Source organism: Pempheris klunzingeri, chromosome 5 (genome assembly GCF_042242105.1).
Source record: "Pempheris klunzingeri isolate RE-2024b chromosome 5, fPemKlu1.hap1, whole genome shotgun sequence".
Taxonomy (NCBI): Eukaryota; Metazoa; Chordata; class Actinopteri; order Acropomatiformes; family Pempheridae; genus Pempheris; species Pempheris klunzingeri.
In genome coordinates, this window is record NC_092016.1 from 6137665 (window position 1) to 6154801 (window position 17137).

General features: G+C 41.8%; 1 protein-coding gene across 3 annotated transcripts; it reads left to right on the plus strand.

Annotated features, from left to right (window-relative positions):
- deaf1 (DEAF1 transcription factor) lies at window positions 1–14091 on the plus strand. 3 transcript variants are annotated; one of them, XR_011584311.1, is made up of 13 exons: window positions 1–265; window positions 1405–1502; window positions 2384–2510; window positions 2676–2825; window positions 3725–3864; window positions 3985–4050; window positions 4592–4636; window positions 5008–5164; window positions 6345–6488; window positions 10397–10680; window positions 10965–11058; window positions 11468–11557; window positions 12990–13010. XR_011584311.1 is itself a non-coding variant. In XM_070830717.1 (13 exons), the coding sequence occupies exons 1-13, from the start codon at window positions 73–75 to the stop codon at window positions 13089–13091; spliced, it is 1695 nt and encodes a 564-aa protein (XP_070686818.1). In that variant the 5' UTR covers window positions 1–72; the 3' UTR covers window positions 13092–14091. The 3 variants fall into 3 exon arrangements, 2 of the variants coding, with proteins under 2 accessions (XP_070686818.1, XP_070686819.1); XM_070830717.1 differs by having other exon boundaries at window positions 10960–11058; window positions 12990–14091; XM_070830718.1 differs by having other exon boundaries at window positions 5041–5164; window positions 10960–11058; window positions 12990–14091.
- Window positions 14092–17137: the final 3046 nt, after the last annotated feature.

Below are 17137 nucleotides of genomic sequence, written 5' to 3' on the forward strand. Positions count from 1 at the left end.
TCGGCAGTGCTCGGATCCCGCTCTGCCCCGCGGTTGCTCGGTGACACTCGGCTCTTGTCGTTCGGCGGAAGAATGGACGAGGCGGACTCGGCCACGAAGGCGCTCGGGCTGGATGAACCGCCCATCAGCATACCGCCGGTGAACGGCTCGGATACCGAGTCGGAGGCCGAAGTCACCACGATGGCCGTAATGGCCGAACCGGGCAATATCGACATGGGAGCCGAATCCCTGCCGAACCCAGACGAGGCCGAGGCGGCATTCGCAGGCAAGGCGGGCTTAAGCTAGCTGAGGGCCGCTACTGAGCGGGGTGGCGCTAAAACACGAAATGTGATGAAAATGTTCGTTAGCTTTACTCCGTGTCTCTACGGGGAGAGCACACATGCCTGGAGATGCACTTTCTCTACTTCTTTGTGGTTAAACTGAATCAGAAACGATTCGTACATGAAATTGCACTACCATAAACCATCATGACGTTAGACTTGGTGGATTTTTAGTTCACAGCAACAGGACGTACGTTGCCAAACTCCGTCCAGTTATTGTTTAATTTAAAGATCTTTAGCCCTTGGATAGCATATGGCTGATATGCATCATAGCTCACGTTTTTAGTTAACTAAATTAGCAGGTGCCTCCAAATTCGGCAATGACGAACCTCACTGAGCATCAATAAAATCCTAACTTTAAGAGTTGGATTACCCTGCTAACGTTAATGTTAGCCCTCAGTTCACAACAGTGTTAAAATGGACTGGATAATATTAGCCGCGTGTGATGTCTATATTTTACTTAAATCAAATATGCCGAACTGAAGAGCGAGTACTAGAAAAGTGCTGACTCGTTGATTAAGTAAAAGGTGATGGTTATGCATTTCCCCCGTTCTTCAGGATTAAAATGTAAGATATTGAATGATGTTTGGTGAGGGTGAATTGTGTGTCAGGGCTTCCTAAACTGGCCTGGCTGTGGCACCAGTGGACAGGCTGAATGAGTGGTTGCCAGACATCTATGGAATATAATATTTTATTAGATACTAGTTTATTTTAATAGTAATGGTGTAAGGTTATCATTCATTTATTTGAAAACAAAATAAATAACGTTAAATTTTGTATTGGAGTTCTCCCACTCCTGCAGAGATAATGAAATATTGAGAATACAGCTGAAAATGAGAGGCGTGCATTGTATTACTGTGTTGTGTTTACTGTCAGGGACAGCAGCTGAAAAGTTGAACTAGTGATTTTCCTTTCTTAAACACATTATGGCATATGTGGTTAATAGAAAACACCGTGCAGCCTTACATGCTTTCATCAAATCACTTCAGTTTGGCTGTGATATTGTGATTTTATCCTCATATATACGAGTGGATCCAGAGATGTATATGATAACAGTCTATTTGAATCTCTTGTTGTTGATCAGAGGTGACGGCTGTGACGGTGGCAGACGTTCAAGCTGCAGAGGACAACGTTTTTACCACGACGGTTGCCACGTCAGGAAGTCTGCCTGAACACATGCTGGTAGATCAACACACGCTGATGTTCACGCAACTGCACATGCCCAGTGTTGCTCTGTATATATACAGTCTGTGCTGTCCAGCCAAATCAACTTCAAAGATCAATAATTGGGTCAAAGTGCAGCTTAACTATTTGTTGTTATGTTTCTCATCTCTTGGTTACACTTTGAGCCTGGAAAGTGAACAAGTACAAATTAGCGTCAGTAAAAACTGAAACTGAGCTTCTGTTTTCTAGAAGCAGATGTTTTTTAAAGACGCCATTAGAGTGAGAAACTGTGAGTGAGAGGAAACAGAACCTGAGCAGGACCAGTACTTACCAGTCTGCTAGATTTCTGTCCAGCTGAAAAATAACCACCACACCTCCACATAAGTGATGCAAGCACCAACAACATACAGATGTCAAGATATCCGAGAACTTACATGATGCTTCAAGAGTGCTTATCAAATGAACTGATTAGTTGAAATCCCAAACAAAACATCATAGCAGGTGGCATCATTCCTGTTGTGTGGGTCTGTCTTATTACAACTAATGGTATAGTTATTCTTAATGTCAAATAGCGAGGAAGACCAACATCCTCCTGTACTAAGTTGTGTAGTTCAGTCAGAAATAGTGGTGAAATGAGGCTTTCTGAATCAATAAGCGCTCCCAACACTGCTGATAATGGATTCTTTGTTTGAAGCTGTAATTGGAATAGTGCACACTGCCACCTGCTGGTTAAATGAACTTCATCTGAATATTTTATATTTATGTATAAAGTTAGGTAAGGTAAGGGTTAAGCTTGGGCAGTTAATGATCAGGGTTAGGGTAAGTCTCCAGGAAATGGATGTAAGTCAATGTAACATCTTCTGAAGTGATGGAAACACGCCTGTGTGTGTGTTTCACAGAGTGGGAGGACGACCCTCCAGCTGGGTGAAGGTCTCAGTGCCCAGAAGGCCACTTTGATTGTGGTTCACACTGACGGCAGCATTGTGGAGGCTACTGGCCTCAAGTCTGCTGCCACCATCACATCAGGTACGTGTGTGTGTGTGTGTATGTGTGTGATGGTACTGAGAAGGTCCTGCTGTTTCTGAGGTGTCCATTTTGATCAAAGCAAATATAAAAACCTGAACATGAAGGACGGTAGGGTCCATCACTGTCTCACACTGTCTTTGTTTCATCCTTCTGTGCGTCCCTCAGGCCCTCAGACTCCACCCACCCCGCTGACCCCACCCCAGGACAAAGACTCCTGCTCCAAGTACAACTGGGATCCCTCAGTCTACAACAATGAGCTGCCTGTCCGCTGCAGGAACACCAGCGGAGTCCTCTACAAAAACCGTCTGGGATCAGGTGATCGACATGAGATCATCAGTAGATCAGGCATTTCCCCAAAACTTCTTAAACATAAACTGTAAGAGAAGAAAACAAATACAGTACTTAAAGATGTTGTCAGATCCTTTTACTTAAGTAGAAAAGCTCAGTTAAGAAATCATTAATTACAAGTAATTCAAAATGCTACTGAAGCAAAAGTACAGAGGTTTTATCAGTAATATGTACTTTTTATAGCATCAAAAGTAAAAGTACTCAGGCAATGTAATTAATTAGTAAGATAAGATAAGAGGTGTCCCTGCTGTTGGTGTGGACGGTTTATGTTATTAAGATATGTTAATGTTCTATGTAATCCTGACAGTAAAATAAGATACTATAAACCTAATTAATGCACAGTCATGCAAAAAAAACATATACATTGTTAAAACGCTTGAAGCTACTTTTTGTGGTCATACCGCCCTGCACTAATAATTTAGGATAATTTCCTCACCAGTTATTACTCAGGCAGACTTTAATTGTTCTTTGCACCTGAGATTGTCATATTGTACACACTTTTGTGATCATGGTTCAAACAGTTGTAGTGACTGTGTTGTCAGGTTGTCTCTACACTGTACTCCTGACTGGGTCTACCTCCATACAGTTTGATTTTCGTTAATGAGAAGGCAGTTATGTTGGCTAATGTGCACTGAATATTTCAGTTCCCTAAATGTAATAAAACTCAATAACAATATATACTCTTTTTTTCAGAGTAATGGTATTTTTTTTCCATTTGGCGGTTTTAGAAAGCTCTTAAAAGCAATTCAATACGTCCAAATACCCTGATAATACGTGTTCTCTGAGTGTAAAATCACACCAGCAGCAGAGCGCTGTTATTTATCCTGTTATTTCCCACGCTGACTGTTGTCGTGTGTTGTGTTCAGGGGGCAAAGGTCGCTGCGTCAGACACAACCAGCAGTGGTTCACTCCCACCGAGTTTGAAGGGCTGGCAGGAAGAGCGAGCAGCAAAGACTGGAAGAGGAGTATCCGATACGCTGGCAGGCCTCTGCTCTGCCTCATACAGGTGCTCCTATGCTAATACTTCTGTATTACTACACTGAACTACTGCAGTACTACTATGCATGCAGGTCAGCTGATTCTGAGCTTCTGAGTTTCCAATTTGTGTGTGTGTGTGTGTTTGTAGGAGCGCATCCTGAACCCCCATGCTGCCTCTTGCACCTGTGCAGCCTGCTGTGATGACCTGTCAGGGGTGAGTCAGCAGGACGTGTCCTCCTCCTGAGAACTTGTGTAACCAGGGAACAGCGTAGATCAGGAAGCTTCAGGAAGTTATCAGTCAGTTAAATTAGCTAGTTATCAGTGAAAGTGTTGATCATATCTGAAGGATTTTCCAGGAAAAGATCCAAACATTATCTGCTCACTGTTTCCAGATTGGGATTCCAGATTAAAGTTCTATGGGACCGTGTCTGATTTCAGGCATAGAGCAGTTTTACATTCATATGTTACTTAATTCAATACAATAATAACAATAATGCCCCTCCTGGGCAGCACTTCAGGCTCACAAATCCTTTCGTGCTTTAACCCCAGTGGGTGTTTTTCTTTCTTGTAACTGGGGTTTCTGAATTCACCTAAAGACTAGAGGTGCATCTGGTGATCCAGTAGATCATTAAGATGATCTGGTTCCTGGGTCTGTTTGGATTGTCTTTATGAACTCGGGCAGTTTGTGTTGACTTGATCTGATCAGTTCAGGTTGTGTTTGTCTCTGTTTTAGTTCTCGCTTTTTCTCTCTTCAGTGCCCAAAGGATCCAGAATCTGTGGTATCAGAAAACATCAGTATGGTAAATATAATCTAGTTTTTTTAATGTAATTCTGACCTCGTTATCTCCACCTGGTTTTAACCTGTTGTCTGTCTTTGGATACATTATCTTTCCTTTACATCAACGCCAATAATAACCTCTCAAAAGACTTAGTAGTACTAGACCGGTCAATTGCGCCATTCTACAGTCTGTTATTTCTGTATAGTAGGCAGCTGCTATGGATGCAGCTCTAATCAGATAGTTCTTGAATCAAATGGTAATTTCACTAGTTTTAGTCGGAGTTCTTGTGTGGCTGCTTGTGTTTAGACAACATTTAACATTTGACAATGTTGGCTTCTTTTGTTAAATGTGAAAAAATGTCATTGTCTCAGATTTGAAATGTTTTTGTTTAGTTTCTCTCTGCGTCTCCTCTCTGCTCGGTTCAGACGGGTCCGGTCCGCCTCTTCGTCCCGTACAAGAGACGGAAGAAGGACACCGAGCCTCCAGTCACCCCCCCCAAAAAGGAACTTCCTGTCACCAAAAACATCACACTGACCCCGGGCACCACATGTACGTCAGTCCCATCTATCTATCTATCTATCTATCTATCTATCTATCTATCTATCTATCTATCTATCTATCTATCTATCTATCTATCTATCTATCTATCTGTTCTTCTGCTGTGTGGCCGGAGGAGTGGCAGGTCCTCCGTGTCACACAGCAGAAGAAGGAAAAGCTAGTTTGTGGCTCAGCAGGTTTATGCTTTACAGGATAACTGGTATTTTTTAAACATGGGCCCTATTTTAACAAGATTTGCCGTTACTGGTAGGTACAAGAAGTTTAGGAATTGGTCCAGAAGTTCACCTCAGCCGGCTACAATCACTGTAATGTAATCCTCTATGGCAACCACGCCAGTCGAAGTAAATGAGACGGTAATTTTGCATCGCAGAACACAGGAGCTGCTGCCTCAATTAGTCAGTTTATTTGTTACACAAATATTGTGTTGGATCAGAAATAACCTTTTAAAATGCACAAGTCACACAATAACATGGACAAACCATCAACGCCTGTGTTCTGTGCAGTAAAATTACTGTTTTTGTCAACAGAGTCTGGTGGCTTTGAAGAGAGCGATATCACGGCTGTTTTTGGTCAAATAAAAGAAGGATCTTACAGGTCTGTCTCTGTAGGGATCCTTTCCTTAATGTTTAGAATGAAAACCAGGCAAAAACAAGCACTTTTAGTGGACCTACTTTCACTGGCGCAGTTGTTGCTGCTTGTTCACAGCAAGTTTGTAGCTGCAGACAGAGGCAATATACTGGACCAGTTCCAAAACTTAAAAATCTACCTTTCGAACCCAAAATGTGTAAAAAAATGTGTAAAAAAAAAAAATAGGGCCCAGGTTTGAAATAACCAGAGTTATCCTTAAAATCAGCTTAATTAATAGATTCATATCACAACAACTTGTTTTAAAACATTTAAGAGTTACAGAGGAAAAATATCCTCCATTTATCAGATTAGTTTTCATTCTTGACCTTTGACCCCTTGAAAAGGACGCTAGATTTCCAGTCAAATCAACTTGTAAAGCAACTCTGAATTAAATTCAGTATTGATTTCTTAAAATCAAAGACATGCTGATGACCATATTGCCTGACCAGTAGTTGGTGGTCCTCTGAATGAGACACTGAGTCACTGAAAGTTATTGAAAGGCCTGGAGTCTAACATGGCTGACACGTCTGTCCTCCATCAACAGTCACGGTGTCGCCCTCAGGACAGTTCACCACCTCTGGCACGTTGACCTTTGACCGCGCTCCAACAGGCGACGCCACCGCCGCCGCCACTGCCGCCATCATCTCAGAAGGCTCAGCGCAGAGCGAGGTGTTCGCCAGCACAGCAGGTACCGTACATCACTGTTGTCATTCATACTGTCCGTCATCTGTGGCGCAGACTGAAGTTGTTTCCAGGAGTGAATGTGAAGCAGATCAGGTTTTTTTTCTTCGTTACGTCGTTATGCACTGACATAACTCTGATCTAAATAGTTTTCTCTCCTAAAACCATTTTGCCACACTAATCTCTCTAAGTTCAATGATTTTTTTTTGTTTGCATCTGTAGAAAAAAAACATTAATTTTCAGAAAGAAAAGAAAAAAGCTTTCATCCCTTTGTGTTTATTGTTGTGACACACAGTTGTAATTAGGACAGGCAGTGCTCGATAAATGGTGTTTAGTGCTGTAGGTAGAGCTGTTGGCTAATCGTCACAGGGTTGCTGGTTTAATGCTCAGCCTCTTCCAATATGTCAAGAGTGCAAGACGCTCTCTTGTGGCCAAAATTATTATTACAGCAACCAAAATGAGCCTGAAAAATCTGAATTTGGTGAAAAAAATCACAGTCTCATCACTATGACTTAAAATAAGGAGGTCCAGCTCTCACATATACTTTCTCTCAAGTACATGGTAGTTTTCTTCAAATTCTGAGATCCTGATCTGGAAATTACAAGATCTAATCTCATCATTGTGAGATGGTAAGTCATAACTGCGAGATAAGTAATTTTTCGTGAATTGTGAACCTCCTTTCTCTGATGTTGGAGCTCCTCGACACTTGAATCAGCAGCTTCCTTTGCTGAGACGTGGTGACGCAGCAGCAACCCAGTGATCTAAACTGATCAGTATGAAAGTTATGAGTCATCTTTATCTGTCCCTAAGTATGCTGATCGGCTGAACTCACTGTAGCTATGCACGCATGCAGTTTAACACTGAACTGCCAGGTCAGGTTCACCTGTGTGAGGTAGAGCCTGATACCGGATCTTTGAGGGCAGTACGAATATTGATGTTTGAGAGTTTAAAAATCAGGTATTGATACAGCAGCTAATATTCTTTTTATTATTATTATTATTATTATTATTATTGTTTATTTTTTATTTATTTATTTGGAGGGTGATGGCAGAGACAGAGAGGAAAAAGATGCTACAAAGATCCTGGTCAGACTCAAATCGGAGCGCTGGGATTGGATGGTAAATGCATCTTAAAGGATAGGTTTACATTCAGCCTTAACTTGATTCATGTCTATCTTAAAACAATAGTGACATACCCACATGTACACTGAAGTGGTTGTTGGTCACTGTAATCAGTCCTCCTGTCCATTGTCAATGTGTCCTTCGCCTTAATGATCTGTAGAGGGGTTTTCACACAATCCCCTGCATCGCCACTGACCTGCAGCCTATCCATCATCCTATCACCACCAGGGAAGCTCCACAGCTGCTTTGTGATTGGCTGTTGTGCTGCTGTAATGAGCTCTCAGGAGAGGCCAGCTCTGTGTGTGTGAGCACTGTCCTAACGTCCTCTTTAAAGGACCAATCAGAGACCTCCCACACCTCCTCACTCCTGCTGTGACTGACAGTCCTGTTAATGCTGGGACAACACCGAACCATATTATTATCAGTGTTCATTGTTATTAATGTTTTCTGAGGCTGATAGTTTCTGTTCTGATCAGCTGACAACACACACAATCTGTTGATATTTCATCCAGAACTGAAAATAGACAAAATATCTATAATTTAAATGTTAGAAACAGCTACTGATTGGACCTTAAACCCTCGCTGGGGCTGCTCTGATTGGTTGGATGGCTGCTGATGTTTTTTATCTGACTCCTGGGCAACACACACACACACACACACACACACACACACACACACACACACACACACACACACACACACACACACACACACACAGCAGTGATCCACTCCAGCTGTCAGCACTGTCTCTGTCCTTCACCCTGAGGTTAATGAAACACCGTGTGTGTGTGTGTGTGTGTGCGTGTGTGCGTGCGTGCGTGCGTGCGTGCGTGTGTGTGTGTGTGTGTGTGTGTGTGAGCGATGAAACAGAACAGGTTTGAGGTGAGGTGTAAAAGTGGAGCTTGGATGAAGAGAAGAAACCGCAATTGAAATAAACGATGAAGCTGTTGGACCTCATTTTCTTTACATTTTCAGCAGGGGGACATTAGGTGGCAGTAAAGTCTTTGCTGCTGTTAAGTGACCATAATATAAAGAGATAATATCTCCTGGTTAGAATGATCGGACAGACGAACAAACAAATAAGCAGCAGTAACACAGGACAGTAAGAGTCTCTTAAATTCATACAATTTGATATAAAGAGAAACTGACAAATTCACCAAGTAAGACTTAGTTATTATCAGATTACCTGCACTTCACAACCACAGTAGACACTTTCTTATACTTTCAGGATCTTTCTTAACAACACTCCACCAACCATAGCTGTTTGATTTCAAAACATATTAAGGGTGGTATGAATGAATAAATGTATAAATAAGTAATATCTCTTTCATTAATGCGCTAATTCTACTCAAATCAATTTAGTTTCCCCGATAGAGACCTGATAATATCATTTTTTGAATTATTTTTAGATGATTTTTACCAGGAAATGTAGAAAAACAAGGTTACCTACTCTTTTTAAGTACTCTTTTTCAGCCCTGGCTGAAAAATACAGGGCGGAAAAGTCGCACAAACTCCACCAGTGAGGTTTCTAGTCTGGATGTATCCTGAGAGGCAGTCTGTCCCCAGTGACAGCCAGCAGTTAAGCAGAGGTTAGAAGATCAGTGTGTGCAGAAGTGGCGTCATGAGCTCCAGAGTATGTCATCATGTGATATTGCGTCGTGAATTTAAAGAGGGCTTTAAGTTTGAAAAGTATCCACTTTGTGGCAATAAGAGGTGCGACCAGGCTGTAATTTCCCAGTTTCTCAGCAGCAGCAGAATTCCTAAAGTAACAGGAGGATACAAATGTCTGGAAAGGAATAATAATAATAATAATAATAATAATATGTAATGACAACTCCTTCTTGGCGATAAATATGTTCTACTTGAATGTAAAGACACAAGCATTGTCGAGAATAGAAAGAGGTAAATATGGGTTTTTTATAACGGCAGACAGATAAACCAAAGACGATCTGTAAACAAGAGTTGTTTTTGAGTAACACTGTTAAAGACCCGATCTTGGTTTTCAAAATTGTGCTGCTGCTTTGTTTTGTGTTCGTAACATGTAGGTTGATATTTACGGTACATAAAATCTGAGTCAAAGTCTGTAAAGCACTCGCTGCTGCTTGTTAAGTGCACAGTGATAACTGAAAGCTGCTCAGATGAGCACATCGACATTTTTATCCTCTCTTACCTCATCTACATTATAGTGGCAGAACAGAAAGATGTTCAATGTTCAGAGAGATTTTAGTGCGAAAATCTGCCAGAAACAAACCAACCAACTGAAAACGTTCTCTTTTGATAATAAACCTACCAGATAACGTAATACTTTCTAAGACTTAACAGACACGCAGCGGCTTATGTCTAGAAATTTGCTGGGAATTTTTTCCAGCAGATTAGTAGGTCAGAGTCAAAGTAAATATTCTGTGAATGGTGATGAGAGTAACGTACCTCCATTTACCTGTGAGGACGTGCTGTTTCCCCAGGTTAAATCAGACGCTGAGATGGATGTGCGGTTATTTTTGGACCCGTCTGGTCTCAGTGGAGCTCCGAGCTGTCGGCGTCTCCACCGCCACAGGAATAAAAACAGACATTATATCACGTATGTAGGTCAGGAGTGAATGTATGGAGGACGCACAGGCACAGTGACCTGGATCTGCTCAGACCACCCACTGTGTTTGTTTCTACATATTTCACTTCTACGTTAGATATCTGGAGGACTGATGTAAACCTCAGAAACTGTCACAGCAGGTGTCCAGTCGCAGCAGCTGTCATGAAAAGAACAGAATGAACCCTCTGCTTCTGTTTTCGTCCTCAGTGCTGACCGCTTTGCCGGCGCTGGCCGTGGCTCCTCAGCCGGTTCAGGCCAAGATGACGGTGGCTGCGGCATCTCCGTCGGCGGGGCTGATGAGCGGGCTGGAGGTGGGGCCTGTGGGGGGGGTGGGGCCGGTGGTGAGTGAGGGGCAAAAGAACACCTGGTTGTACCTGGAGGAGGTCGCCAACACGCTGCTGAGCAACGTCCAGCAGCTGAAGGCTCTGATCGAGCAGGCCAAGAACTCAGGAGAAACTACAGGGGTCAAAGGTCAAGCAGGCAGGAAGGAGGTGAGAAAACACACACACACACACACACACACACACACACACACACTGACGTACAGATCAGTATTATCAGCATTAAGCAGAAATAAAATTAAGTTTTTTAATTATTATTATTATTATGATAAATACAAATGACAACAAGCAATGACCGTATTACTCTGTGTGTGTGTGTGTGTGTGTGTGTGTGTGTGTGTGTGTGTGTGTGTGTGTGTGTGTGTGTGTGTGTGTGTGTGTGTGTGTGTGTGTGTGTGTGTGTGTGTGTGTGTGTGTGTGTTTTTTCAGTGTAGTCTCAGTCAGACGTTTCAGAACCAGATCTCGTTTCAGCAGCCGGAAGACTCGGAGACCAAGAGGAACCCTGAAATCACAGAAATTATCATCAATGTATGGCGCGCGCGCACACACACACACACACACACACACACACACACTAACAAGTCTTTAAAAGGTCAAAACCATGTTTAGCAAACCATGACCTTTGGCCCCTAGTATGTATGTGCCAAACTGCAAAATCATTGTATCCTACATTTCCCACTGGACACAACTGGATAGTGCCAGTTGGTAAACAACCATGTCTTTTAAACTCCACAGGTACAGTAGGACAGGGATACTGTGTTTGAGTTAATTCAGAGAAAATTTAGAGAGGGCATATTGAGGCGAAAATAGGATGTAAAGTTGCAGTCAATGGCAACCTGAAGAAACTACAACAATACTCTGACATATTTAATAGTATTTCCTGTTGCGTGTTCTGTTCTTCTGTGTTCATACGTGTTCTCCTGTTCGGGCTCTGCAGCAGATGTGTGTGAACTGTGGCCGGGTGGCGATGAGTGAGTGCACAGGCTGTCACAAAGTCAACTACTGCTCCACTTTCTGTCAGAGAAAGGTAAGACCCACCTGAACCATCCTCTGAATTATGTTTTTTCTGTTAATGCAACAATTTTTTGTTGTTGTTGTTTTTGTTTTGTTCACTACGAAAGCCTCAAGAATGAATTAATCTCTTATTCATAGAAAATCCACATCCAAAAAATGGAGTTAGAAACACATGGCATGAGCTGCGCCAGTTATTTTTCAGTATATTTACAGCGGTTAGTGGTTTGGAACCAGGTCTGTGCACAGTCTGTGCTGTGGTTTGTAATGTGTGTGTAGAGTGTGTTCCTGACACTTAAGAGAATAAGATGAGGGCAAGAATGGGAATTCACAAAATACCATCAGCTTTTATGTGAATAGGCAAACAACAGACAGGGAAGTAGTTACCAAAATATATGTGCAAAAATATGATGCCAAAATTATTGAATAGCTTAAATCTCAATATTCACCAATACATCATTTACATAATCAACTTTAAAGGTTCATAACTATGTTTTCAGATGTATATAATCACCTGAAAGAATCGTTGTGTTTACATTCGCTAAGAATGAGCCCTTTATATCTACATATGGAGTGAGTCCTCTTCCATGAGTCCACCATGTTGAGCCTCAGTGTTTCTACAGTAGCCCAGAATGGACAAACAAGGGCCTTAAGCATGTTTGTGTTGAAGCAGCAGTTTGAATTCGGTGGTGTGAATTCACCTGGAGGAGAAATACCATTTTGTGCTGTAACTAGTGGGGGGAATCATACTTATTATTTAGCACAAGAAAAAGTATGGGAGCAAGAATCCTCATCGGCCACCGTAGCTTCTCCGAAGGGAGGTGTGAGGCAAGGAGTATTCAGCTGGTTGCAGTCTGCCCCATCACTGCTAAAACAATCCTAAACAATTGTCAAATTAGTAAACATTAAAGAAAATAAAGTAAACATTGTTGTAAAAATGTATTGAATAGAAATGGACATAGTAGCCTGTTATCTTGTTATCTTGCCTTTTGTCAATGCATTTATACATGCTGTGCAGTAATACACATTCACAACCTTGTTGTGCATATTAGGCGTGTAAGAAAAATTTAAATATGATTCAAGACTGCTGATATTTTTGGCACTGACAGAATCTTCTGTTCCAAAGCTTTTTTTTTTTTTTTCAAAAAGCATAAGGTTGTGATCACATCACAGTCACAACAATAACTTGTATATAAGTCTTGAATCTCCTGGTGACTCCTAACAGGTCAGGATACCTTTGGAGCTCTCCTAAATATCAGCCGAGGTAGGAACAGGAACAAAAACCGCATCCCTCTCAGAGTTTTTGGCCAGTTTGGACTGATTTTGTCGTCATAGGTGCTTGATAAATCTGGACCTCAGTTATGAGTAAAAAGAAATGTATGATATAAACAATCTGTGAACAAAGATCTTTGAACAGCACCACAGATCGGTTTGTTTTGTCACGGCAGGACTGGAAGGATCATCAGCACACCTGTTGTCAGTCGGCAGGGGGCGTGGTCGTTCAGGAGGAGGAGCCAATCACAGCCATCGACATGGACAAAGTGAAATGAAGGTGCAACAGGTCCCGACCACAATGTGAATGAAAACAAATACGCTCGTAGAACTTATCTCCTCACTGGAGCTTTCATTGTGAAAGCTTCCCCTCAGGTGAACACGAAAAAGGTCTCCGATCTCCCGAGAGCCAAAAGTGTTTAAAACTGTGTATAAAAACTGCTGTAACTTTATATTTGTAGAGAGAAATTGGATGTTTTTCCCATTCACTTCAATGCAGTTTGAGCACAGCAGCATCTAGTGGGCATTAGAGAAACTGCAGCTCAACACACTCAACTAAACGAATACTTCAATAATTATCAAAACGTGACTTTACCACCAGTATGATGTTTCATAAAGTAAGCTATTATTTTCTTTATGGATTATCTACTCAGTTTTGTCAAGTATTTTATCCATTATCATTATAGTGATTTTTATTTCTCATATCCCCTCACTGACTGTTCCCTCTCATTTGTTTTATGAAACATTATCCTACTCCCGTTCTTACTCTGGAGAAAACACATTTAAATCCCCAGAGACCTTCCAGGTTAAATAAAGGTTAAACACATCAATAAAATAAAAAATATTAAATTAACCCCACCCCACCCTGCCCAATACATAAAGATGAATTATCTGTCTGTTGTAAATGGTACTGTGACATTTTCCTTTTTTTATCTTTATCTTTATCTCATGATTAATTGTCACGATCTTGTTGTCTGAATCAAGAAACTCTCAGATTTTAAAGGTTGTCTTCCAGTTAAAGCATCAGTTTTTATTTTGTACTTTTTTCCTGAGTCCTGAATGACTGAACTTAGTACAGGGTGTTATCTCATGAAGAAGATTAAAAAATGATCATCTTGAAGCTCTCTAGTTTTCTGAATTGAGAAGCTCAGAAAGACGGAAACTAAAAACTTGCAGCAGTCGTCAGTATTTAATCATTAAAGAATAACTTTGGTATTTTAAACCTGGGCCCCATTTTCACACATTTTGGGTTCTTTTGGAACCGGAGCAGTAGATCGCCTCAGCCAGCAGCCGAGAACGAGCTGCAAACAGGCTTCAGGGCAACTGTGTCCGATCAAAGCACATCCAGAATTGAAGGTACAGGCTTAGATTGTTAATCATTGTCCCTGACAACATTACAGAAAGGATCCCTACAGAGGTAGACATATAAGATTCTTTTTGTTGAGCTAGAAACATCCTTTGTGCAGCATTCTCCAAACACACCAGACTGCTGCTGCCTCCATCCCATATTTTGTTTGTGTTACACTAATGTTGTGTTGTGTTTTAACTCTTTAAAACACCAACATTGCACAATAACACCAAGAAACGAACCAATCGGGACAGCAGGAGACCTTGTAAAAATGACAAGTTTTTGTCAGTGATAGAACTGCTGCTTCTGGTTGAACAAAAAGCATCTTCCAGGTCTGCCTGACAGTCTTTGGTCGGGGCCCTGTAATCAGGAAACAGGACATTTTAATTTAATTCTAATTAGATTTACTTTGGCTCATTAAAATGAATTAATGAATCAAGACAGAATTCGCATTTAAAGTCCAGTTTTCAGTTCACACTGGAAATGATTTGCCAAAAGAGTTTTCATGTTACATGTTCTATTTTAATTTTGATGTTCACATTTAAACTCACTTTGCTGAGGGAACCCATATATCAATGTCCTCTGAAGGACAAATACGGCTGTAAAGTTTGGCAGATACTTTTGGTCCTGTGGTGTATCTCAGGTTAGTCAAATCTAATTTAAACTTTAATTCTGACACGTTTTCCCTGCAGTGAACCTGAAGAATAAATAAATAATCACTAATAGATGACAAATAATGAAACATGAGGTATCAACACATTTTTTAATAAGCTCCCTCTCTGATCTACAGCACAGACTGTAAATAAGATAAATACATACATACAGTCTATAGTGCTATAATCATTACAAACTGGATATTAAATCAACTCTGTTTTCTGTCGGACTTTATTTTCTTCTGACTCTGTGCTCAGGTTTTTTCCTCCATCAGCAAGTTAATGCTGTTAATTTATTAATGAAGTACAGATTTCAGGTTTATTTTTAACCAACTAGAGTCTCGGAGGTAAAACTCGGCGTCATTCCTCCTGCAGGACTCCAGCAGACAGATGTGTGTGTCCTGTCTTACATTTAGCTTTTGTGTTCAGTTTTCTGTGTTTAGTTTTTAATATTTCTGACAGTCAGCAGTCAGGTGGTCTGTCAGAGCGACTCCCTGACGAATCATCTCGGACACGGTGACGTTTAATTCTGCAGCGTCTGTCCCAGCGGCGCTCAGGCATCTGCTGCTGCTGGCTGACAGTGAAGGGGACCCTCGCAGGACCAGACATTTCCTACATTAACAGTCAGGTCACCTGAACTGCAAATGTAGGAAACTTTAACAAAGGCAGCTGCAGTCCTCCTGTTCGTACTGGCCCTGAGGAGATCCCTTCCTAAAGCCATTTCAGTGTAAGTCATTGGGGACAGAATACATGAGAAAATGCATTCAATAGTTTACCTCAAATGAAAGCTGCACGTTTAAGGTTGACTTTGCTACGAGTACAACTTCCAGGTCCCTCCCACTGCCTCTCCGCTCTGCTTCAGTTCTGTCTCCAAGCCCCCAGAGGAAGCTGGCACGCACGCTCATGCAACATACGAACAAAACACAAACTATACTTCAGATTGCTGGATATAAAATGTTTTACAATGACTGCTGTCTGGCTACAGTTAAGCTACTTACCTGGTCCTGTCATTACCTGTGTTTTTAGAAATAAACAGTCTAACTTTGTATTAACAGTAACATTGCAGTGTTTTTGAACAGTATCTTATCTTTAGCTTCATACCAGTGGTGTACTGGCCACCCTGTCCTGTGGGCTGTGAAAATATCCAGTAAGTCTTTGCTAGGTCTCTGTGTCCCTTTCCCGGCCGTCTCTGTGTGCTTGTCGTTGCACGTGAGAGCGTATTGTTCCAGCACATCATGGCCTGCTCCGTATTGACGTGTTTACTTGGCTAACATCAGCACCAGGAGGAGCCACAGTTTCAGCAAATGTGACAAAAAGCTACTTTTATAAAAGTTACCCACTGAACCTTAAATACAAGTCTTCAGAAGTCTGAGTCATGGCTTGTCTACACAGGAGGCCTTTCAGACGTCTCATTAACTAGTTAAACTTTGGAATACATTACTGTGCAGAGCGAGGACTGTCGATTTTGTCCCCCATCTCTCCAACCCAAAGCAAGTTTGGTAATGGTCTCTTTCAGCTGCAGATTGAACAAACATTAGCAAGGCAAAGGAGCTAATTGTGGACTCTGCCTCCTCTGACCCCTGTATCCACCCAGGGGCAGGATGGCGGTGCTGGTGGAGGCGGTTCACACCTGTAAATACTTTGGAGAGCACCTGGACGACAGGCAAGCGTCGGCTGACAACACAGAGACCCTCTACCAGAAGGGCCAAAGCCGGCTCTACTTCCTTCCTGCTGAGGCTCAGAGGTTGGAACACCTGTAACAAGATGCTCCAGATGCTCTACCAGTCTGTGGTGGCCAATCTTTTCTGCTGCCGAGTGGTGCGGCTGTGAGGGCGAGAGACACTAACAAGGTCAGCAAACTAGTCAGAAATGCAGTGCAGTGAATGGAGGAGGAGTTGAACTAACCTCCTTGGAGGTGGTGCCGGAGAAGAGGATGCTGTCCAAGTTGGTTAGCATTGCGAACGTCTCGCACCCCCTCCGTGACATGCTTTATGAGAAGAGGAATGTCTTCAGCCAAATAATTATACCCCCAAGGTGTTCCACCAAGCGGCACAGGAGATCATACCAAATGTGTAACTCATCACCTATTTTACTCTTTTACTTTTATGTTAGCCTGCTTTTTACATTGTTTGTTCACTTTAACATCTTAACAAGTGAATTTCCACACCAGGGATAAAAAAAAGAAAACTATTTCGATGCACATATGAGGTTAGGAATGTTTAAAATGGATAAGAAAAATGTGGAACTATCCTTTAACATTTTACAGACAACATTCAACTCTGCAGGGGGTGAGACCAAGACTTTTGGTTTAATCACCATTGTT

What these genes read in the sequence shown, in the direction of transcription:
- deaf1 (XM_070830717.1), top strand. Translation starts at nt 73, where the DNA reads ATGGACGAGGCGGACTCGGCCACGAAGGCGCTCGGGCTGGATGAACCG. An exon ending in CTCTGCTCTGCCTCATACAG is followed by an intron (nt 3,865 to 3,984) that starts GTGCTCCTATGC and finishes GTGTGTTTGTAG; the next exon opens with GAGCGCATCCTGAACCCCCA. An exon ending in CCACTTTCTGTCAGAGAAAG is followed by an intron (nt 11,558 to 12,989) that starts GTAAGACCCACC and finishes TTGTCACGGCAG; the next exon opens with GACTGGAAGGATCATCAGCA.